This window comes from Nematolebias whitei, chromosome 9 (genome assembly GCF_014905685.2).
Source record: "Nematolebias whitei isolate Nwh7 chromosome 9, NemWhi1, whole genome shotgun sequence".
Taxonomy (NCBI): Eukaryota; Metazoa; Chordata; class Actinopteri; order Cyprinodontiformes; family Rivulidae; genus Nematolebias; species Nematolebias whitei.
Genome location: NC_056506.1, coordinates 43,998,711 through 44,023,450, shown reverse-complemented (window position 1 = coordinate 44,023,450; position 24,740 = coordinate 43,998,711). Strand labels below are relative to the sequence as shown.

Below are 24,740 nucleotides of genomic sequence, written 5' to 3'. Positions count from 1 at the left end.
CACACACACACACACACACACACACACACACACACACACACACACACCTCTTCACTTCTCGTTTTTAAATCTCTTTTAAAAACACCTGTTTTCACTGACTTTTAACACAGTGTGATTTGATTATTTCATTGTTTTGTATTTCATGTTTTCCTTTTGATGCTTTTAATTAATTTTTGCTACCATTATTATTATTATTATCTTAATATAACTGCCATTTCTTTTTATTGTTAAGCACTTTGGTAATAGCTGCTGTATTTAATGTACTTTATAAATACATTTGACTTGACTAGTTATAATCAGTTAATATAAATGTGAAAGGGTAAGAAGCAGATGACTCCCAAAGGGCTTGAATCAGAATCATTTTGTCTTGTTACAACGAGAGTGCTCTGCTAAAAAAAAAAAAACATATAAATAAAAGGCATGTACTTCTTTAATCACCATTTGGCAGCATTTAGTAGGCTGATGGCTGAGGGGTAGTAACTATTTATGACCCAGTTCTGGTCTTAATATTTCTTTAAGGTCTGCCTGATGGCAGCAGCTCAAACAGTTTGTAACCAGGGTCACAGGAAATCCTTTCAGCTCTCTTTATTAAAAATAAAAGTATTCAAACCCCTTGAACTTCTGCACATTTTGTCATATTACAACCACAAATTTCAAAGTATTTTAAAGTGTCTTTATGTTAGACAACACAAAGTAGTTCAGTAATGGCTTACAGATCTTTTGCAAATAATTCCTGACCAGTCTGCTGCATTCCTTGGTCTTCATGATGCTGTTTGATCGCCAATGGTCAGTGGTAAACTTCTGATACCTTCAGAGAACAGCTGCATTATAGTACTATATAATAAAAGATGTGTTCCAATCATGTAGATGTTCTTTGCAATACAGACTGAAAATGTCTCCGTGTGAGAAATAATAAAATTAAATTAAAAATCCTCATTTCCCTCCCAAGTCTACCTCAACAGAATGAGTCCGCCTCAGCCGAAGTCTTGGGTGGATTATGAAACAACTTGCCTCTAGGCACCGACATGGAAAATAAAAGAAGAATACTGTTCCATCAAAATGAAAAAACACCCACACTGAAATGTACACCGCCTGCCAAAATATAAAAAAAACAAGAATTACTGTGATTTAACCCTGAAAATCTGCCTCTGTAACACAAATATTTGTAAAAAAAAAAAAAAAAAACTTTTATTGCTGCGTTAGCCTCTCTCATTCACAAATTGTGTGCTTGGTCAAATACTTCCCAGACTACAGATTTATTTATTTTTAGTTCATCATATTGACAGAAATGTTAGAAACAACGACGCAGCGACCTTTTCCCGCACAAACTACAACAACCGAAGGCTCAGCGTTCCTCGAAGCCGTTCATGCCAGATGTTTTAGACTAAGATAATCCACGGAGGAGGAGTGGGATTTAAAAGATTTTGTGCAAAAATGTGAAAACTCGTGATGAATTGTCACTCAGGTCATGCGCTGAGCATGACTCTCAGCTACTACTACCACACCAAATGTAACTTTTATTGTCATGGCCTTTTTGTGTTGGCTGTGGCGGCCATCTTGACATGAGTTGACTCCAAATGGTAATGAGTTTCAGATCATGAATCTGTCCAGCAGTTTATGAGATATTTTACTAACAGACAGTAAAACTGTGCGTAGTTCAGAGTATGTGTTGTGAATCATCTTAACATCTTATGTTTGTGTAAAATAGCCGAGTTAAAGTCACTTTGGTTGTTGCTAAGGCTGCGTAGCTGTGGTGGCCATCTTGAATAAGGTCGACTTGAGGTCAAAGGAACATTTTACAAGTTAGGGAGACCAGACTGAGATGGTTTGGACATGTCCAGAGGAGGGACAGTGGGTATACTGGTAGAAGGATGTTGTATAGCAAATCTGAAATTCTGTTGTATTTACCTTGTGGTCATTTTAGTTTCATTTTCTGTCTTTAAAAATGTTGTCTTGTGATCAGTCATTGTAATTTTTGGACAATTTGTCATCTTTTTCTTTTTTTTTTAAATGTCTTTTGTCTATTTTTGTCGTCTTAAGTCTCTAAAATGCGACGACTTTGCAGCTGTTTCGCTGTGTTTGAGGTCGTTGTAATTTTGTTGTGGTTTTTAATCTCTTTCACGTTGTTTTTCTTCATGGTAACATTTTATTTATGCTGTTTTCACATCATCTCATGAGGACTTTTGTATCTTTTTTTTTTTTTTTACTTTTCTAGGTCATGCTCTTGTGACAAGTTGACCTCTTCTTCCCTCAAAATGAAATTAGTTTGTCTTATTGCTACGATCATTCAATGTGTTTATTCTCCCACTCATAAATAGCAGGTTTGCAGGTTCATTCATGTATTTTTATATAACAACCTGTCAAAAAATACCAATAATTCCCATTTTTTGTTCACTTTATATCATTATATTGCTTTTAATAGCAGCTTTGTGACAAGTTATATAAATAAGTCTTGACTAATAGTAGATTACAGATGCTGTGAGTTTAATTACTGAGAACATGTGTTTTGGAAGCAAAAGGAGGAACTGTTCCTGCAGCAGTTCTGCTCAGTCGCTCTCATTAATCTTCACATATTGTGAGCAGCTTGATGTTCGTAAATAAAACCAATCAATGATTCAATGTGACCAAAAATACATAAATAAAAAGTTCCAGGTTTTACTTTTAGACGGTCATAATTTTCATGCTAATAGGGGAATGTGAAGATGGAGCGCATCGGATTCCACTGCATAAATATGAGCACCTGTTCGGCTCGTCAGGATGAAGCCCTGCAGGCGTGATGAAACGCACAGCTGGGTCTGATGCAGCCGAAGGATCCTGAACGTGTTACATCAGCTCACGGCTGAATGTCTTCACGCTCAGGAGGAGGAAGCAGGAACAGTTGGGAGGATTGTTTTTGTCAAACTGTAATATTCATAAACTGGTTCGCTGAATTTCTGATTGTTCCAGAAGTGTTTAGGTTACAACAGGAAGCAGTGAAATGGTCAAAGGTGTCTGAAAACATGATTTCATCCAGGCGATTTTTTAAAAAACAATAATTTTATGCTTAAATAAAAATGTTAGGTGCCTGATATTTAAGACATTTGGCATAATACATATGATTTTACATATTTTGTCACATAACGGGCCTATTTTCTTTCATATATGGCACAACCACAGTGAAGCAGGAAGTGACATCAAAGGGGAACTTTTTAAATATGGGGAACTTCCTGATCTTTTTAATTGAAATAATATGATTTGAACTCCGACTCGTCTTTGTCTCTCTCTGATGGTGTCTCTAAAAAATCATAATAATAATATTAAAACCAGATTCTTCTCCACTGTAGCGGTGCTCTGTTTACATGCAGGCGTTCCTCTTTGACATCACTTCCTGTTACTGCACATGAGAAGATCCCAACAACGGTTCATCTCAGTGGCGTGAAATTTATTTTGCAATACCTTATTAATGCTATCTTTCCAAAAACGCATTCATATTTATTACAAAAAAAAAACTGATGTTGCTGGCACTTTAAGGGTTGTTTACCTTTTATCGCACCCTTTACACAAACTTAACAGCGCTGGAAAATATTTTTGTATGAATCTTCTTTTTATTTTATTTTTCCAGATTTTCTAAATAGTCAAATATACAATTAATTAAAATTTTAACATGAAAGATCTAGCATTAAATGAAGAAATGTGTTTCACTCATGTCAGAGTTTTAAAGTTGAATCATTTTATGCTGCAAAGGGATGGAGTTATAACAGTTTAACAACCTCGTAAATGATATTATACATAATCCTGTGATGTAAGATCTTATAAGATGTAACAACCCTCAGAGTTTGTCTTGTGATTGACTCTCAGCTACTACCACACCAGATTTTATCTCATTATCTGTAAAACTGACTGAGCAATAGTCATTTTGTGATTGTGGCAGCCATCTTCAATTGTGTTGACTCAAAAACGTATCGTTGTCGATGTACAGCCACAGATTACCGTCTGAAAACTAAAGTACTAAAGAAATGTATTTATAATAGTACATTATTACGCCAACAAATGTTATAAGTCATAAACAGTTTACACAATGTTTAACCTTTAAAACGTGACATTTAGTTTTTGTTTGTTTGTATTTGCTTATTTTGGCAGTTTCAGTCCTCCATATATAGGGCAATTAATAACTTTTCTACTTTTACTGATAAATAAATTTCAGTTTTGTCCGAGTTTTGTTGAAATAAATAAAAAATACTTCAAATGACTGAAAAGAAAACAAACGTTTGTATTAATTTTCAACCAATCGGTCAAAATTGCCAAATGTCCTCAGACAAAACTTGAGTTTTTTTGTAATTTCCACCTTAAATGTGCAAACTGTCATGGAGGCAGTTTCACTTTAGTCCTCTTCAAATGGATTAGAGTCAAACTGAAATACGTTTTGATCAGAGAGCAATGATGCATGAGAGAGAGATATTTAAATGTAGAGATTTTCCACTGTCAATATTTTATATTTATTATTAAAAGTCATCTCTAAAAAAAAGGATTTGATTAAAGCTCATTTCTTTGCAGTGAAAACCAGTTGGGCCTCCGTCAGCATGTGAATGTGGCTGTCAGCAGAACATGCGGTGCAAAGCTACGTTCTGATTACGAGTTTGATTTTTTTTGACAGGGTTGGTTTGTTTCAGTCGATATCAAGGACGGAGCCGTATTTTAATGAAGCTGTGAGGAGATTTGAATGATCTTGCAGGAAAATCAGCCTGTGTGTTAGGATAAATCTCTGCTTCGTTGTGAAATATCGAGTTTTTCTGATTATCTGTGCTTTTTGATCAACCTTTGTTAAAACCTGCCTGATTTTTGCCATTCTCGCCTTCTTTTTCTTCTCAGGAAAATCTCAAACTCCTGGCTGAGCACAGGCTGGTTCACGATGACCATCGCCCTGGAGCTGTGCGACCGGATCAACGTGTACGGCATGGTGGCCCCCGACTTCTGCAGGTCAGACGGTGGGGCTGAATGTAAACGACAGCAGCAAGCGTTTTCAGGCGGCCGCTTCAAAAATTCATGGCAGCACAAGAGCCTGATGAGAAAGATTAAAATTGGAAGAAAAAAAAAAAGAAATCAGGCAGCTGATAATAGATTTCAGAGGCAGGAGCTGTTTGTGGAATGCTTAAATTGACACCATGCTGGTGGACTACAAATAATACGCTGAAAATACTCGAGACGTAGAAAGAAAAGGTCTAAACCTCAGTTTTAGTCACAGAAACATCACTTCAGATAAAACCAAACTGTCTGATAAATATCGAAAGGCCTAGCATCCCTAGAAGGAATGCATATCGCCCGCTGCCTCTCTTTTAGATCGTTAATGTTGAAAAAAGATGTTTTATTCAACCTTGATGAAAATGATGCATCTACAGATGTCACCCTCAGAGCATGATGACGACTCAGGTGCCACTGCATCAGAACAGAGCTAAATATTTGTGAAACTAAATTATAGCCATTTTGTGTCGGATGACGTCGATTAGCTGTGGAGACCATCGTGATTTGACTCGATTCCCAAATCAGTTTTAGACGTACATCTTGTTACTCCCTGGAAGTTTTATCCATTTGTCCAGTGGTTCATGAGATATTTTGCTAACAAACCGGGTTCACTCCAACAGGTAGCGCTAATGTTTTTATTAAAAATCTTGTGCGATGAGTACCGTATTTTCCGGCGTATAAGTCGCAGTCTGTTGCATAAATTTGCAGGTTCTGCGACTTATATACGTTTTTTTTCATATTCATGATGCAATTTTTGACTGAGTCTTGAAATGTTCATTCATTCTGACATGAACCAGAGGAAACATCACCATTTGCAGCCACTAGAGGCACGAGAAGGCTCCGCGGCGGTGCGCCACCCATCCATCCATCCATCCATCCATTCATTGCAGCTCTGGCTGTGAGCTCTACAGTGATTCTCCACCGCTGGAGCGAGGAGGAAGTGAGCAGTGAGGCGTGTGATCCGCGGCCCTGGGAAGCAGCGAGGTGTGGGCTGGGGGGACGCTATAAAGCCACGAGCCACATTCATCCCCACTCCAGCGGCGGAGCAGGGAGGGACACCTGGACTCAGAACAGCTTCATTTCACCGCGCTGCTCAGGCGAAATGAAGCTGTTCTGACCATTAAAGTGCATTTATTAAGGAAAAGTTAAACTGAGACACACTTTGCTATGATGTCAAGCAAAATAATTGTTTTTAAATGTTAATTTTGTTAAATTTCAAAGAACTGCAACAGCGAGTCCTCCCGTGTGCGCTCACTTCACTCAGCTGGTGCAGGCGGAGGAACGCTGGAGAGCTAGCGGCTCCGGCTGCGATGGATGGATGGATGGTGCCGCACCGCCCAGGCGAAATGAAGCTATTTTGACCTTTAAATAAATGCATAATAAGTCAGCGGGTCAGCCGTGACGCATAATAAATGCGACTTATATGCTGGAAAATACGGTACTTCTTGGAGTATGTGGCGTGAAACCGTCGGACGTTCGCAACAAGTTGTAGCTCAGCATCTGTAAAACTGAGTTCTAGCTGTTTTTTTTTTAATTTATTTCAAAGACAGTTGGCTTTGGCGGCCATCTTGAAAAGAGTTCATCAATTGTAGATGTGTATCCAAGAACTACTTTGATTACTGTCCAGTGATTCGTGAGATGTTTTAATGAAAACGGATGAAAACACAGATGCTGCCTCCTGCCTTGGACCGTGGGTGACAACCAGAGGCTGTTTGTTAACAACTTCTCTGCATCTTTTTCTGTCAGAAATCTGTGAAGTTCATTGACTGACCAACGGTTTGTGTTGAAACATTTTTATTTAGTTTTTGCACATTTCAGCCTTCCCCACAGCTTTGAATGTTTTATTGGCTGCAGTGTGGCAGCAATAAACAGGAAAACCCAACAGCTGCAGGAGGAGGATCCTGGTTCGTCAGTCTAAAGTCAGTTTGATGAACCTTTTTTGTCTTTCACACACACAAACGCACATTTTCAAACACTGATTCGTGAACCGGAACGTGCATGAAAGATGCAGCCCAAAGGTTGGCCTTTTTTAAAAGTAGGTTTTCAAGGTGAGACGACGAGATGAGATATTAAAACTTTATTAAATCTCTATCTTGAGCTGTAGATCTGGTCAGGACAAGACACAAATAATACTTTTCTTCTCCCGCTGTCAAATTATAACATGCAGCATTTTTTTTATGTTTGCACTTTCCATGAGAAACTTAAAATATTGGATTCCTTTTTTTGTTGTTAATTTTACACTTAAATGGTGTTAAAATTATAAAACTGTTCAGATGCTTTCAGGGAATGACCCTTTGGTGAAATAAAATTTAATAAGATTGGTGCAAATTATGGAGAAATAAAACATAAATATAAAACGATAAAAGAAAATGCACATCATCACGGTCAGGCCTTAAAAATTATCTAAAAATGCTACTTTTAAGAAAAGAAGGTAAAATACGCTTTGTTTTATAAAAATGTTGCTGAATGGAGGTTTTTTTCTTGGATAGTTATTCATAAAACCAAATAGAAATTCTAGGGTTTTGTTCAGTGACAACATCCAGGTCACCAGAAAGTTTATTTATTACAAAAATATGATGAAATGTTTTGAAAAGCTGAATGTGGAATTAGGGTTCATTCTGCCAAACTGAACTTATAAAGCATCCCTGAGCTGTTTCTATGAAGAAATAAAATTATATATTTGAAACTTCAAGATTATTTTCATGTTTTCTTTCCTTCTTTCTTAAAAGTAGCTGCATATTTGCAAAAAAATACTTTACAAACAAGGCACCAAGGCCAAAATGGTAAAAGGTTTGTAAATTCAATCATCCAGGTAACCTTAATGAACTTAGCCTTGGTGGGGAGTGGTGGCGCAGAGGTTAGAAGATGGGCCTGTGATCGGAAAGTCGCAGGTTCAATTCCCGGTACTGTCAACATCAAAATGTGGGTGGAAAAGGTGGAACACCCACACCTGCCTCCACCCTCATTCGCCCCACTCTGGGCCCCTGAGCAAAGCCCTCAACCCCCATCCACTCCTAAACAGGTCTCTCTTGAAAATGAGTTCTCGTGGCTCAATGAGACTACCTGGATAAATAAAGGATAAATGAAAAAACAAGGTAATCCAGGTTTAACCTTTTTTGTTATCTCCCTGAATGATTGAGCTTACACATACTTTACAAACTAATCAAAGCAAAAAAGAACAATTTTAATACCCAATAGAACCACTAAGGAGCCCAGACTGTAGTGAAAAACATGAAAAGGTGTCCTGAACGACTTTGTGCGTTCAGTTTGGACTCCTAGTTGCTGCAGCTCTGCGCTGCAGACCTCTGCACACAGAAACAGCCGTACTGGCGGCTTCACGCTGATGAAAAGCCCTGATTTCTGACTCCGCTCGGCCCGTGGCAACCAGCCTCGTTAGCAGCCTTTAATGATTTGATTCACAGCTCACGTCTCGCTCGTCTCCGCTCGCTCTTTAACTGGAGGATTTCATCGAACCAGGAACACGACTTATTAAGTCTCTCAAAAAACGAACAAACTGTTCAAAGTCCAGTACATCCTCGAGCTGAGCTCTGATCGATGAGGGAAGAATTTTTTAGTTTGGGTCCACAGGTCTCGACGGCCGTAAAAATAAATGCTGCTTATTCTTTTGAGAAATCACTTGTCGATTCTTAGCAGTGCTTTTGGTTTTCATGGCAACGAGTCTAGATTTGACCGAGTCAACCTTCTGTGGATATAAGAACATTTTTCTAATTTGATGTTTATGCTTCACAACACAAAAGATAAACGAAAGACTAAAGCAGAAACAATCAATTTTGTGTTTGGACTCAGAGCACTCGTTTTTATTGATGTTTACTCTTTCATCACGCTGGGGCTGCGGTAGCTTGGTGGTCAGTGCTGCCATTTTGCAATCCTGAGGTTGCCGGTTTGAACCCAGGAAGGGTATCCGATGTAAAGCAATTGTCAAATCCTTCATGTTTGCTTGCTGAAGAAGGGCACAACCAAAAGAAAAACTACTTTATAACATTAATGTTGATTACGTTCCCTTCCCAAGTAAAACAGCTTTCCTGCTTGCTCTCGGTGAAGGCGAACGCTTTTCCCTCCCGCTCCTGCTCTTTGTCCTGTGAAACTTATCAGAGCCTCTCTTTACATATCTTCCAAATTGTAAATTAGGGATCTGGTCAGCTGGTCGCAATTAATAAAATTTTCTCGACAAGAAGACAGGGTGAAGGGAGAGCCCTCTTGCCCTGACGGGACACTTGCAGCCGGATACACGATGGAAGATGGTGTCTGTCTGTATTGTCCGTTGAGGATCTAGATGACGCGCAAATAATTGGATTTATGATAACAAGATTTCTGCTTTTTGGAGTTGGTGGTTACCTGGTATATCGACAAATATGGAAAACGTTGGCAGCTGTTCTGCTCATTGTAAGGCTGCCTGCCTTGTGTGAGGGAATGTGCCGTGCTGTGAGCACTCAGACTCGGATGCTGTGTGAGCTGAGCCGTAAGCTGGATGCAGTTTTTGAGAATCGCAGGCCATTTGCAGCTCCTGAAACTCACTGGTGAGAAGGAATTGACTTTGGAGAAGCTACAAGCTCGGCCCGGCAGCGCTGACCACAAAATTTGACTTTTTGGAGTCACCATCAAGACGTACCAGTAGAACTATAAGGCAGACAGAAATCAAGCAGAGTATGCCTGACTCAAAATAACTTATCTGAATGTGTCTCCCCCGTGTCGGCCTTGAATTGACCATTTCAAACTCTCCTGGATGTTATGTGAACAGAAGCTCTGCCCCCCCCCCCCCCCCCCATCCCCGCTCCCTTCCCGAGGACATCTGTGGACCTGTATCAGAGCTGAGCTGGCTGATAGACACTGCAACATCTCTTATAAGGACTATGGAACCACCTGTCAGTGTCCACGGACAAACTCACCGCCTTTGTCGGCCTCCTCATGCATATATTTATCATGATGTCATCAGCATGTTGCTGTTTCTGTGCTGAGGTTGTTGTTTTTTTGCAACTTTCACATTGTGTCCCGTCTAGGACACAGTGCAAGATACTTTTTTTATACTCCCCTTCCCTCGTGTTTCTCTTTACCTATCTGAAAAAGGCAGTGCCTTTCATGGGGCTGCGACCACAGACACCTCCGTCCGCCCCATTTCTGTTTATTTATGTTTTACTCGAATGGGCTGTACTGAAATGTAATGTTGTTGTGCTTCAGTGCAATGACAATAAAGCTGATTCTGATAAAACACAGTCATGTCTTGGCCTTAATTCTCACCCGCTGGTCAGACGTATAATTTTCTGCTGCAAAACCTTTTATTATGATGCATTTTGTTCCAGTTTCAGCATTAATTTAGTTGTTTTTTTCCTATTTCACTGCTAGAGTAAACACAAACGCTAGGGAATGTGTGCAGCTGAGTAACTATAGTTACAACTTATTTTAACTACTGTATATAAAGAAAATCAAATTAAGTCAAGATATGTGAACAAAAGCCACAATGGTTGTGATTTTTAATGGAAAATAAACATGCAGCGAACAATTGTTTCCCAAATCAAAAAGAATTGGTTTGAAAATCTCTCCGGTCCTGCGCCCGTATCATAAATTTACATCTCAAACCGAAGAGCACAAACATCTGCATTTATAAGAAAACCAAGACTATTCGCTGGCTGCACACACACAAACACACACACCTTGTTGAGAGTGTGAATATTGTTGTCTTGACAGCTGGATCACTTCACAAGATCAGTCTTGGTGTCTAAAATCTGTTTAAATGCAATTTGGGGGTCTGAGGACTGGCTGAGCGCCCAGCAGGGCCCGAAGAGCCACTTAAAACCGAAACATGAACAATTACAGGAAGTGGAAAATATGAGATGAGATGATGATTAATTTATGACAATGTTGCTGAAAATGTTGAAAACTGACAGCCGACAAAATGCTTTATGAATATTTAAAAAACATTTTGACTCAAACAGAAATCTTTTGACAATTATTAGCTTTGGATTAATCCCCGTCCGTTTGACTAAAAATAACAAAAAACCTATAGAATATATAACAAATGGTTTTGCGTTATAAGGATGAGTTTTTTTATTTAAAAAGGTTCAGAGTGTGTGCCTGTAATAAAGTGATGTTTGTTTTTATCCCCTTTTTAAGCTAAAGATGCCCAAATGTGATTAAAAATGTCTTCAGCTTCGTGTGAAGGTCGAGGCGAGTTCCTTCACACGAAGAGTCTGAGGGGAAAGTGAGAGGCCGTAAAGTATTGCTGCTTATGTAGACTACTAAACATAAAGAACACTTCTGCATGTTTCTTTTATTATTGTTATTCTGTGCTTCAAACTTTAACGTTCATTTATAAGAAAAACGACAAAATACAATAATTGTGTCTTTTAGCAAAATATCTCATAAACCAGTGAACACATTTCAATGAAAGTTGAGGAAATATTCACTGAATGTACATCTTTTTCTCAAGTCACCTTCATTCAACATGGCTGCCAGAGCTTAGACTATAGTTCAATCAACTTTACAGATACTGAGGTCAAACTGTGTGTAGTGGTAGCTGACAGTCATTCACAACACAGAATTAGAGGGTTAATCGTACAAGATCTTTGCTTAAAACTTTAGTATTTATTATGGTCATCAACTGTCTGTTAGAAAAAAATCTTATGAAACGCTGGACATATTTTACTTAAACTTTAAGCGAGTAATCACTGGGTGTACATCTAAAATTAATTTTTGGAGTCAAACCCATTAAAGATGGCCGCACCAGCTAATCAACATTAGCCAACACAAAACAAGATGTCAGTCAGTTTTACACGTCTTGATATCTAGTGTGATGTGGTTGTAGCTGAGAGTCATTCACAACACGCACTCTGAGCGCGACATTGTGTGTTATCACGAGATAATTTTATTTTTTTAGGTTTGGTGATCTGTCATTTCTCAGCATGAGATGATTTTAGTTGAAAAGCAGTGGGGGGGTTATGCATTCCTTCAAGGAAAGACATGTCTTTGTGTTTAGTTTAAATAATAATTAGTGCAACTGCAGTGTGACTGCTTATTGCAGAAGAACTTGCTGAAAAACAGCTGAAATTAGCTAAAAACAAGCCGAATCGTGGCTGAATGGAAGAACAAGCCTAAATTAACAGAAGAAAGCAGAACACATTTTGATGAATTAGGTATAAATTAGCAGAAATTAGCACAAAAAAGGAAATCAACAAAAAAAATGTCTGAAGTTAGCAAAATATTGCTGAAAAGCAGCTGAAAAGGCAGAAAGTAGCTTTAACTTTAAGAAGAAAGCGGAAAGAAATGAAATTAGCTAAAAAATGTGGAATTAGCTGAAAAGGATAAAAATAGTATAAAACAGCCAAATAGCAGCTGGAATAGCAGAAAAAGCTGAACTAACAGAAAAAAGCTAAAAGGAGCATAACAAGCTGAAATGATTAAAAAAAATAAGTTAATTAGGTTGAAAGTAGCAAAAATTACCTTGAAAAACTTTAATTTTTCTGAAAACAGCTGAAATTAGATTAAAAAAAAACGCAAGCTCTAAAAATAGCTAAAAAAAGGTAGCTGAAAAAGTGAACAAGCTTAAATTAGCAGAACATCGCAGAAAGATCACGTTTGCCCGGCTGAAAGAAGCAGAAATGAGCATCTCAAAAAGGGGAGATTATCCAAAAGAAGTTGAAATGAGCAGAAAAAAAAAAACAAAAAAAAAAAAAAAAAAAGAAACAGCTGAAAAGCAGAAAAACAATTCAGAGAAGCTTAAATTACTAGAAGTGGAGAGAGTACAGTTTTGCTGAATTAGGCTGAAAAAAGTTGAAATTAATGCAAAAAATGTGGAATTAGATGAAAAAGCTAAAATAAGCATAAAACAGCTAAATAGTAGCTGAAATAGCAGAAAAAGCTAAAGCTTGTAAAAAATAAACTGAGAAACATAAGCTGAAATTAGCAGAAAGGAGTGAAAAGCACAAAAATGTAATTCGCAGAAAGAATCTGAAATGAGCACAAAACAGCTGAAATAACTGCTGAAATTAGCTGAAAATAGCTGAAATGTTTTTTAATTTGCACAAGGAAGCTGAAAGAAGCTGAACCAGAACAAAATGTGAAAGGATCAGTAAAAGGTTGTAAACAGATCTAAAGGTTTGAAGGAGGTCAAATGAGCTCAATTCATTATCTACAAGAAAGAAATGACAGAAAAGGCTAAATATTTCAAAAAGCTAAAGTTGCACCAACACCAAAAGTCATAGCAGGATTGTTCTGAAAGAGCTGAACTTTTTTATATGCGAATTGTTGAAATAGCACAAAAATTGTGGAACAATAAAGATGCTGAAAAAACACATACGGAAGAAAAATGGATCTCGACAGAGTGAATGCTTCATAAAAGGTCACACAATAAACATTTCCTAACAAAAAAACATTAGATTGTTCTTCCAGATATAGATTACTCGTAGTTTTATTATCATTTTTAATAATATTGTCTTTGAGTTCTAATTCTCTAGCTTGTTTTATCACATGTAGCTCCATAACATAATTTTTATCCCCCACCCACCCCTGGCGTGAATCAGAATCTGATAAATCTGCAGTTACCGTCAGACTGAAACATGAAACAAGACGTGGTTTTATTCAATGCCATGGAATCAGACCTTACAGGCTGCATTATGATTCCTTCACATATCCTGCGTGCACACTGACCTCCTCGGGTTGCAGGAGGTCTAATGGCACCAACATCAGCTGGATTTAGACGCTGTTTTATTCCAAAACCCACAGCAGGATGCCTCTTATCTTGAAATAAAAACTCTTCATGGTGTCACATAAATCACAAGCAGCTCATTAAAATGTGTTTAAATGTTTCATCTTTCCGTTCGTGTGTCTGCAGGGAGCCCCAGCACCAGTCCATCCCCTACCACTACTACGAGCCACGTGGTCCTGACGAGTGCGCCATGTACATCTCCCACGAGCGCGGAAAGCGCGGGAGCCACCACCGCTTCATCACGGAGAAGCGGGTATTCGCCAACTGGGCGCGGACGTTTGATATCCACTTCTATCAGCCGGACTGGAGCCCGCCGCCTCTCCCAGCCAACCGGACGCTGGAAGGGACCACCCCCGCAGCTCCCAGGAATACGTGACTCGCGCTGAAAAATGACAAAAACACTTTAAAGATGAGCCTCAGAAGGACGAAGGACGGGGAGCACTGGCCTCGAGGAGCTACCAGACCTCAAAGAGAGCCTTGATCCTGCAGCTCCGACCAGCGTTTTGTTAACGAAGGGTGGTGAACCGGCGCAGAGCTGTTTGAAAACCTTGTTGAGTGAGGTTCGTACACGAAGGCAGGATCATCAAACACTTTCTCGAGGCATGCATGCAGTGTGTTACTGTGGACCCTGCTGGTGTTTGTGCATATGTGAATGTGTTCACCAGAAGGATCAGAGAGGATACAAACTAGAGCTCAGTTTTTCCAACAAGTCTGTGTTGGATTAAAAAATAAAATCCACACAGAATTCACCAATAATGCAGAAATATACCATTAAAAGAACCTGAAATCAGCTCTGGAGACAACGTAGGCAGAATGTGTTAGATTTGACTGAAGGTGTGAATCATTAAGTCAAATGTCACAATTTTTAAACTATCAAGAGATTCTGTAAACGCTTATCTCGTGTAACAAAAGGCCCAGTCCATTTCAAAGCAGTTAAATAAATTACTCACCCGACTTCCACGTCTTCTGCCTTCGAGATGTGTGCACTGTGAGCTCAGCCGAGTCAAAGTTTGCACTGCAGCACAGCCAGGATGATTGACAGGTGGGCAACAGTCTCCGGGATGTTTTCTCTTGTGCGCGCACGTCTTCCAGCTCTGGGCGTTATCATAAGTCTTCGTTGGCTCCTGTCAGTGGCTAATAGTGCAATTTATTTAACTACAAGCTGAATTTCCATGTAAAAGCTCAGCCATGTCACCGAAGACAAGTGTGAGATGAAGATGGAGAGCAGGAGAGCAGCAGCATCCATTCTACTATATTCATCTGCTGCTGAGCCATTCACCTTTCAGCGAGATGACATAGTTTAGAAAAACATGTTTTTTTTTGTTCAACTGTGATTTGTCTCTCCTGCTCTGAACCGTGTTTTATGAGCTACATGTGGACTCCCCCTCCTAATTCTCCTTTCATGAATAAAAATCAGGTGTCAGTCAGTAAAAAAAGTGATGACACGGCTATTTTAATGGATACACGCTGTAGCCGAGCCCCCATTGATTTTCCCCACATCCTTTTAGCATGAGTAATGGGACATCAGAAGCTGTAGATCAAATACATAAGTGCTCACGCCACAGCTTCACGGTTCAAATCATGTGATGCTTCTCGCGCTGAACAGATTACCTTACTCCAACTCCTGCTGGTTTTGAACCATGACACGTTATGACAATGCATCTGAGAAGCACTGGGTCTAATGAAGGTGAGTATCAAAGTACTAATTAAATAGTAATTTCTGATTAAATGTAGTGAATAGATAGAAAATTTACCTGCAGTAGAGTAGTCCGAGTCGTTTTAGAGGCCATCCACATGAGAACGTTTATTTTATTTATTTTTTGTCCTTTCTGAATTCCACGATCATCTCCTTCGTCTTCTTCACATCGATGTGAAGGTTGTTCTTCCTGCACCAGCTCTCCAGGTGTTCCACCTCCTGCCTGTAGCCGGACTCATTATTTGTGATGCATCCAATCACCGCTTTATCTACAAACTTTACAATATGACAGCCTGGATGGATAGGTGTGCAGTCATATGTGAGCAGAGTGAACCAGAGGGGGCTCAACACACAGCCCTAAGGGGAGCCAGTGCTGAGGGTTATGGTGGAGGAGAGGGGTTCATTCTGAGTGCAAGGAGTTGATCAACCAGGGTCTGGGGGATCAGGTATTGAAGGCAGATGTGAAGTCCACAAAGAGCATACGGGCGTAGGAGTCCTGCTCCAGACGGGTGAGAGCAGTGTGGACCACAGAGGAGATGGCGTCCTCTGTTGATCAATTCTTGCGGTATGCGTACTTGATGTCAAGATGCTGATTCATGCATCCATCTCCTGCTCCATCCTACCACCACTTGTGAACAAAATGCCCGAATACCCCCACGGCTCAGGGGGGCATTCCACCTAATTCTGTTTGAGAACCAGGTCCTCGGCTCTAGAGGAGCGGTCTCTCATCTCAACGGATACGCTAAGAGTCAGCTATGACCTATATAAAATTATTCTTTAAAAACATAACATTTAATCAGAAGCCTTGAGATTATTAGTGCTCCTATGTGAATTTAAATACACTGCCTAGCCCCCAAAAAAACAAACGTCGCCACCAAAAACAAAGGTCACACCAATATTTTGTTGGACCATCTTGAGCTTTGATTACATCATGCATTCACTGTGGCAGTGTTTCGATAAGCTTCTGCAATGTCACAAGATCCATTTCTATCCAGTGTTGCATTAATTTTTCACCAACATCGTACATCGATGATGGCAGATTCTGACCACCACGCAAATCCTTCAACACATCCCAAAGATTCTCATTGAGGTTAAGGTCTGGACTTTGTGGAGGCCAATCCATGTGTGAAAATGATCTCATGCTCCCAGAAACACTCTTTCACAATTCGAGCCCGACGAATCCTGGCTTTGTCATCTTGGAACACATTTCTTCCTAGAAGACGACGGCTCCCCACTATCCTTCCAGTTTTTAATAATGCGTTGGACAGTTCTTAACTCAATTCTAGTAGTTTCTGCAATCTCCTTAGATGTTTTCTCTGCTTGATGCCAATGATTTGACCCTTCTCAAACAGACTGACATATTTTCCACGACCACACGATGTCTTTCGACATGGTTGTTTAAGAAATGAGAAGCAACTCATTGCACCAGTTGGGGTTAAATAAATGCCAGCTGAAAGATAACCGCCCATGCAGTAATTATCCAATAGGAGGCTCGAACCCATTTGCTTAGTTAAATCCAGGTGGCTACTTTTATTTTTTGAGCCAGGCGGTGCAAGTAAAGTTGTGATTAATACTCAGCTGCTTCCAAAATGAAACACGGGTTGGTGAAGAGGATGAAGGCAGACTCACCTTCATCCTCGCCTGACAGGCAGCTGCCATTTTTACTTTTCAATCTTGCTCTTTCGATCTGGTTATGACATCAAACTGTGTCATAATAAATAATAATAATAAAAAATAATAATAATGAAAGCGAGGCAGCCCCCTCAATATTCCCAAGAGCTACGAACAGATCCTCCATGTTTGTAACGGAGCGTCAAAGCACTCCCCTGCTTTCAAAAAGGCACCAAACTTCCTTTAAATAAAGCACACAGATCAAAGGAACACATTATTCATACACAGCTGAAAAACAGAGCCATCAACTCCATCATCAGGCTTTAACAATCTTCATCAGATGAATACAAAGGTCTTTATTAGCATTTAGAATAATTTATAGCTTTTCTCAGCTGGAATAAATAAGTTGTAAAGATAAAAATAGTTACTTCTTTTCATTAATAATCTTCGTCCAACAGGCAGTTGTTTGGCTTATAAACAAGATTTCTCCAGAACCATTAATAATTCCTACATGTATTTTTTATCAACTACTAAAAATGTATGAAAAGTGCGATTCAAAATCAGATGGGAGGACGTGGCCTAGAAACATGTCACATTTTTAACACCAGTGTTTTTCTACAACCTCAGCGATACGGTTCCTTAAACGAACCTGGCCTACATACTGGGACAAAAATGGTCAACCAGTTTAAAACAGATTGATGCGTTCCATAAAAGAACTGTTCAGCTAATGCAGGTACCAATTTGATGCTCTATGAAAATGTATTTCTTGTGAAGACGACTTGTTTTGGAAAATACCTTGCACTTTAGCAGATTAGCTCACCTGTCAATCAGAGGAGCTCCATGGATACTAAAGCTAAAAAGTCCAAATGTAACTCGGTGAGCTCTGAAACAAATCTGAAGCTGCATACCTCACACAAAGCAGGAAAAACAGACCTCAAATCCAGAGCGGCGTTAAAAATGACTCGCATCAAAGATGGGCCCGCTCCACCTCGGGTGAGGCAAACACCTCCACCCAGAACAGAGTCCTCACCGGAGGAAATTATTGGGATTAAAACAGTTTGTATCAGCAATAAACATGAAGACCGTTTGGAAATGTTTAGCTTTTAACGCAGATTTAATGGCTAATTTCTCACAATACTCGAAGCGCAATTTACTCTTAAAACACAGTTTCAGGTTTTGCTCTGAACCATAAAATGTGAGGAACGAGAGCAGCAGGTCAGAGTACGGTGATCAATTCTCTCTCTGAAGAAAAGGCCGTGAATGTTTCATACAAAGCTGCAGCCTGGCTCAGAGCGCTGCGGACCTAGTCCTGTGGTAAAACGGTTTCTATATTCAAAACGAAATCTTGAACGAGCTGTGGATGTCTGTGCCCGTTCTTTACGAACAGCTGTTGGCTGAAGGTCACGGACGATGCTCGAGAGTACATGGTTCTCCTCTTAAAATCTTTAAAATTTGTAAAAGGAAGTCTCGAGGCGTTTTCTTCAAATTCATTTACTTATGAGCAAGAATATCCAACGTATTCCTGAGGGCTCTGCTGTATAAATGATTCTGGGTACAACTTCCTGTCAGACAGGAAGTAGCAGTAATCATGGTAACGGACCGCGGTTTATTTGAAAGTAATTTGCATTCAGTTTAGAAAATAAAACTGGTTTTGTTTTGTTCACATTTATTTAACAAATGTGAAGTTTACTAAAATAGCCGTGCTGAGTTCAGGTACCTGTTGTGTTCGCGGCTGCACGAACAACCAGACCAAACTAAATCAGTGGCTACAACAACAGAGTTTTGAACACGGACACAAAACAAAAAGAGTGTTCCTGTGCGTTTTCCATCTCCTACCTACAAACGAGGAATTAAGAAGAACGTGGCAGAAAAATGTGAACTTGAAGAGACCAGCCAAAACTCTGTATGTGCTCATTTCACTGTTGACAAACGGCCGACGGAGTTAAACCTACTTTGTGTCTGGACTACAATAAACCACCGGAGAAGAGACGCCGGCTCTTCAGAAGGATTAAAAACAGTGTGACCAGAATATCAGGCATGATTTCAAGTGTATGGAGGCACAGCATTATAATATTTGTTCTTCAGCTTTACAAATTTTCTCTTCAATGAACCCAAGCTCAGTGATGGAGGACTTCAAGACCATGGCTGGCCTGTGTCTGCTTTAAGGTAAATAAGATTGTCCCACCTCCTTTAACAAAACGCCACCGACCTTATTACTGTAGATACTAATACACCTCAGAGCTTTTCAGGTTGTTCATCACTTCAGCGTCAGAAGAACCGAGTCAACGTAGCTAAACATGCTAGTAGATGTAATCTGCTGCCACTTCTTCAGGTCGTCCCATCCCTCGTCCTCAGCAGGCAGCAGTGTGATTATATTGTTTGAGCTCCGACAGGTGGTGTTCCTACACGTTTAAATTTAAATCCACAACGCTCGGAGAAACTACATTAGCTCGTACTGTTTGCACACAAACACCGATTCTGGTCCACGCCGGAAGTTGCACCCATAATTCACACAAGGCACCATGGGGGGTAGGAATAAGGTGGATAAATAAATTTGAACACCTGTGATAATCAACTGGTGGCCCCATGGCCATTATCGGACCACAAGCTTGTTCCAGCCGGCCGGTGATGTTTAAAATAAACAATTTAAAACATGAATTAATCAGACAAGCTTTATTTATACAGCCATGTAGATAAAAAAAAACTTTACACAATAATGACTATTAAAAATAGCTACAACCGCTACTAATAATTATACGCCAGTTAAAAAATTAAACAATTCATGCCTCAAAGCAGAAAGAAATGACTGAGAACAGATAAAAATGTGAAGTCTGATGGAGAGTGAATGTTATTCTGAATTGCGCCGCTCAAGGTGGCTGCATGTTGGAGCAGCTCTGTAACTTTCATTCTGAGATTTTGCTTTTGGAAACTTTAATTCCTCTTTTTCTGGATGTAAATCACATTTTTTGGATGACTGTTTCCTCTGGTATCAGATGCTGTGCAGCTGGAAAGATTTTTACTGAAACTTTTTTAGTTTTGGGCATTTGTTATGATGTGTAACCATGGCAACAAGGCAGTTTTCTACAACCAACAGCTGATTAACATCTCAAAACTCAAATAATATCTCAACTACTGCCCCAAATCTCAGATGGATTGAAAAGGATGTTCTGTGGACGCATTCTCATCTACCTGCCAGCTGTGCTCGAGTGCCTGACCACTGGGATCCTGGAACTAGCAGGAAACATGGCTCATGACAGAGGAAGGACAGGATTGTTCCTCGACACCTACAGTTGGCTGTCCGCAGCGACGAGGAGCTCGGCAGACTGCTGGGAGGAGTGGCCATCGCTCTGGGAGGAGTTCTGCCCAGCATTCGGGCGGTCCTACAGCTCAGGGGAACAGAGGCCAGCCGAGTCTGGGTGGACGGATTGGACGGCATCTGCAGCCAGTTTCTTAGGATCCACTGTGGGATGGACCTTTACAAGAGATCCTTCCTGCCTACAACCATCAGCATCTATAACATCTCTTAATGAAACGAGGATAACGAGTTACAACAACAAATAATTTCCCTTTGGGATTAATAAAGTATTTTTGAATTAAATTGAATTGAGGGAAAACAACTAAGGGTGTCTGTTATTGTGTTAAGATAGTTAATCAGATTTTATTAGTTTTAAAGTTGTGGATGGGATTTGAATATTTCTTCCTTTGTAGGCTTCAACTTTTGGTTTCCTTAGTTTGTCAACCCCGTGATGAGAAGAAACCGTTTTGTGTTTGTTTTTGGGGAAGTGTTCAAAGTTTTAAGTAACTTTCTGAAGCTAAACTTTCCTGCAGGTTTTTCTTTAACATACCGAGTTCCAGCTGAAAAATCTTTCAGACACGCAGCGATTTTTCCTCTTTATTCAAAATAAATATCAAATTTTTTACGGATACTGTGCAGAAACATTTGAATCCTAACTGCATATAGTTCCTGGTAGGACCGTTGTTTCCCCACACATTCATAATTACCTTTGTGAGGTTCAGCTCAAACATGTGGACGTACAAGACAGAATTGTTTTTATTAATAGAGTGTTGCATAAATATATAAAGCTTGTATCTCTGGGACTGTTAGAAACAAAATAAAAATATTTAAAAAATGCTAATTTGAACAAATTCTTATTGAAAAGATACTTTCGATACGTTTGCAATGTATGTAAATGAAATAAGAGAAAGATTGCTGTGAATGATTTTTAAATTAATTTCAATTTAGTCACAGCATGACCTCATCGTGTCTCAAATAGACTGTAAATTATTCTCCTTTTTGTCTCAATCAGTTCCAGTCCCTCGCAAACATAAACGTCCTGTGCATCCTTCACATTTTGCTGCAACAGTAGGAACGCTGAGACGTTCAGGCGGAATATTTTCTCCTCGTTCAGAAAGTGAGCATCCTCCATCAGTTCGCTGATTACGGTAACTGTTGGTTTTCTAATCAGTCGGAGGAATGAATCACTTTAATCCTACCTACAAATTGTTGTGTGAGCATCTTTAATTTTAACAGAATTCCACAAACACGTAAAGCCAGATGATTTACTTAAAAAAAAAAAAAAAGTTGTCAGTGTTTACGTGCTCAGACGGTGCTGGAGTTTGAACCTGCGTGATCTTTACAAATCATCATGGCCGACTTCTCAACCCGAAACCTCATTTCCTCTTCAGAGACGGCCGCTCCAATTTGCCCTGTCACTGGCCGTCCCCAGCGAGCCGAGTGCGTCGGTCTCGATCTCTATTAGCAAAAAGAAACCACAGCGACCGCTGAGCGGAGCATCTCAGAGACAGGCCGAGTATTCCTCATTTCATCTGCTGAACAGGAACAAGAATAACACGGGACATGGCGTCTGTTCTTAAGTGGATTTAGGATCAAACGGTTCCACCTGATTGGATGAGACAGAATTTAAAAGCCTCCGTGGACTGAGATGTTTCCCAGTCTTCACCTGGAGCTGCACTCAGTCTGAGGACGTTTCTGTAGCATTAAAACAGCTTAAACTGTGTACTCCGTAATGCAGAGGTTCGAGGTTTGGAAGAGCCGAGGCAGAGCTTGTTTTAAAGTTGAAACACACCGTGAGTCAGAGTAATTAAAGATGAACAAATGAAGCGCATAAAAACATTTGATTTTGTGTTTTTCACTGAATCAGGACATAAAAGTTCTTTAACTGCTAAAAAAAGGAAGAAAAAAATAATAATTACAGCAGTCCCTCGTTTATCGGGGGGGATCCGTACCTTGAAGACCCACAATAAGTGAAAAACTGCGAAGTAGGAATAGTAGTACAAGTAGTAAGTAGTAGTTTATTTTAGTACTATATATATATATATATATATATATATATATATATATATAAGGTGTTTCAAACCCAGCTCCCTGCCTCTTCTGCTCTTTGCCACCTGCAAGCGCTCTTGGCCACGCCCACTTCTCCACTCTGCAGGAGAACAGCTGATCAGCTGCAGCAGGAAGTTTATCCTGCAATGTTGGCTACACAAAGGTGCAGCAGGTGCTAAATACTTTAAAATATATATATTTTAAAATAAAAATTCCATGCCGATCGTGCGGATCATCCATCAATCAGCCAATTGTGTGTCATGTCCAATCTTATTTTGAAAAACCGTGATAGAGGGAGTCCGTGATCAACGATCCACGGCGTAGCGAGGGACTACTGTATTCAGTAACGCAGAGATTCGAGGTTTGGAAGAGCCGAGGCAGAGCTTGTTTTAAAGTTAAAACGCACCGCGAGTCTGAGAGTAATTAAAGAGAAACAAATCAAACTCATAAAAACATTTTATTCTGTTTTTCACTGAATCAGGACATAAAAGTTCTTTAACTGTAAAAAAAAAAAATACAGTAGTGTTTGCTTTTTCCAAAGAAGGGGAGAAAGTGGAATATGATTACAGGAAATAAGAAGCACACATGAATAAGGGAGAAGGGGAAAAGGTGTTTCATAAATAATGTATAAGAAAAAGGTAGAGTGCGCGGCTGACGCAGCAGCTGCCATGTGGTTTCATTTCCAGCTACATCCATTTTCCATTTCAGCCGCAAGGTAGACTGGCAGCAGGCGGCCGATGGGCGGGCCTCGCACCAAGCAGCGATGATAAAGTAGCACCAGTTCAATCTTTACACCTGGAGGATCAATCACCCACAACCCCTCTGAACAATGAGCCTAATGCAGCTTACACAAAGTGAGGAAGGGCCGAGAAAAAACAAACACGGGAAAAGAAAGGAGATTCATTTGGGTCAGCCGGCAGCTCTCCAGGGTTTCATTGCTTACTGAACGGTTGTGAAGAAGCTGTCCATCACCCAGAACACAATCAGCAGCGCGCAAGGCGGAGGACTTAATGGCTGTTTCCACATGAAGCACAATTTAGCGACTGGGATAGTGGATAGCTTCATCACGCGCGATGGGATTACGTTCAATTGTTATCTTTAACGGGTGCGATGCGACGGTCAAGGAGTGTAACGTATACGAGCGGGGGGAGACATTAAACGGTAATCTCTCCACAGCTCTCTCACAGCCAATCAAGCCGGCTCTCGTTGCATGTGTTTTTGTTTTTTTCTGACCCAGCAGACATATCAAGTAGCACTTAAACAAATAGGCTGCTGCTGCTGAAATATGCAGAGCCGTGCACTCTCCAAGTAAATTAAATTAGCTGCGAGCTCAGTTTAGTGCATTTGTGAGACGGGACACATAAAACGGTTGTGCAACGGATTTATGACGTTTGGCTGCAAAATAATTCCAAACTACAGAGTTGAATCCTTCCAGTATTTAAAAAAGGAACAGTTTCCTGCAAATCAGTAGTTTGTGTTGTACCCTCCACCCCCTCAGGACTATAGAGGCGGTATCTCAGAGGGCTAAGATTAGTTGGTGAGCAGCTCCAGAATGTCTCCATTTACATGATTTCCTTACTTGAGTTGCAGACGCCGATCATCGTCATTTCACAATTCAAGTGGCTCGATAACTTAGTTTGAACACGTTAAAAAAAAATGTGACGATATCTAAAAATAAAATAAAATCATTCTGGGTGTCTCAAACCTTCCTGTACTTTGTCCCAGGCATCTCCAACCCGTCTCAAAAGCAGCAGTTGTATTTTGAGGTGCACAAAATGGGCCGAGGGGAGCACGATGTGGGCAAAGAAACATTAAACGACACCAAGAATACAGATTTGCAAGTTGTGAAAACTAAAATAAGCGACGATTTAAAAAAAATGGCCGCTCAAAACACAGCTGCACAGCTTACCTGTCATTTAGTCACAAATACTCAGAGTTTAGTGATAGCAGCGGAAAATGTTCTCATTGAGTCGCCAACCAGTCGCAGTCCAGTGAGATGACACGTTGAGCCAGTCACAAACTGCACCTTAACCCCAGCATCCCCTCAGTAACGACTGCTGCTCCTCTGAGCGCCGACCCTCAGAAGATGTGTTTGAGATGTTTGATGCCGTAAGTCTTGAAAAACACTAGAAGGATTAGAGTCCACAGGCCCAGGATGAAGCCGTCAGGAGGGTGCCAGTCTTTCTGCTTTGGTTTCTGTGTGAAGGGGGAGGAGGGGGAGGCGGGGTAATGTGAGGGGAAAGCAGAGGGGATCGGGGTGAGATTGCACTTCAGTAATAGCGAGTATATTTCTCCTGTTGAGGCCACCGCTGATTGTTCTGTCATTCACACAGGCAGGAGCATCACACACACACACACACACACACACACAC

At 40.2% G+C, this 24,740-nt stretch overlaps 2 protein-coding genes across 2 annotated transcripts in view; one reads left to right on the top strand and one right to left on the bottom strand.

Annotated features, from left to right (window-relative positions):
* Positions 1-14,662, top strand: part of st6galnac5a (ST6 (alpha-N-acetyl-neuraminyl-2,3-beta-galactosyl-1,3)-N-acetylgalactosaminide alpha-2,6-sialyltransferase 5a) — a 62,342-nt gene extending 47,680 nt beyond the window's left edge. The window contains exons 4-5 of the mRNA XM_037681884.1: positions 4,849-4,956; positions 13,844-14,662. Of these exons, the coding sequence (XP_037537812.1) occupies positions 4,849-4,956; positions 13,844-14,093 (358 nt within the window). The 3' untranslated portion in view covers positions 14,094-14,662. The remainder of the gene's footprint in view (positions 1-4,848; positions 4,957-13,843) is intronic.
* A 9,620-nt stretch (positions 14,663-24,282) lies between these two features.
* pigk (phosphatidylinositol glycan anchor biosynthesis, class K) overlaps positions 24,283-24,740 on the bottom strand; it is a 38,565-nt gene continuing 38,107 nt past the window's right edge. Inside the window, exon 11 of the mRNA XM_037681883.1 lies at positions 24,283-24,564. Within this exon, the coding sequence (XP_037537811.1) occupies positions 24,448-24,564 (117 nt within the window). The 3' untranslated portion in view covers positions 24,283-24,447. The remainder of the gene's footprint in view (positions 24,565-24,740) is intronic.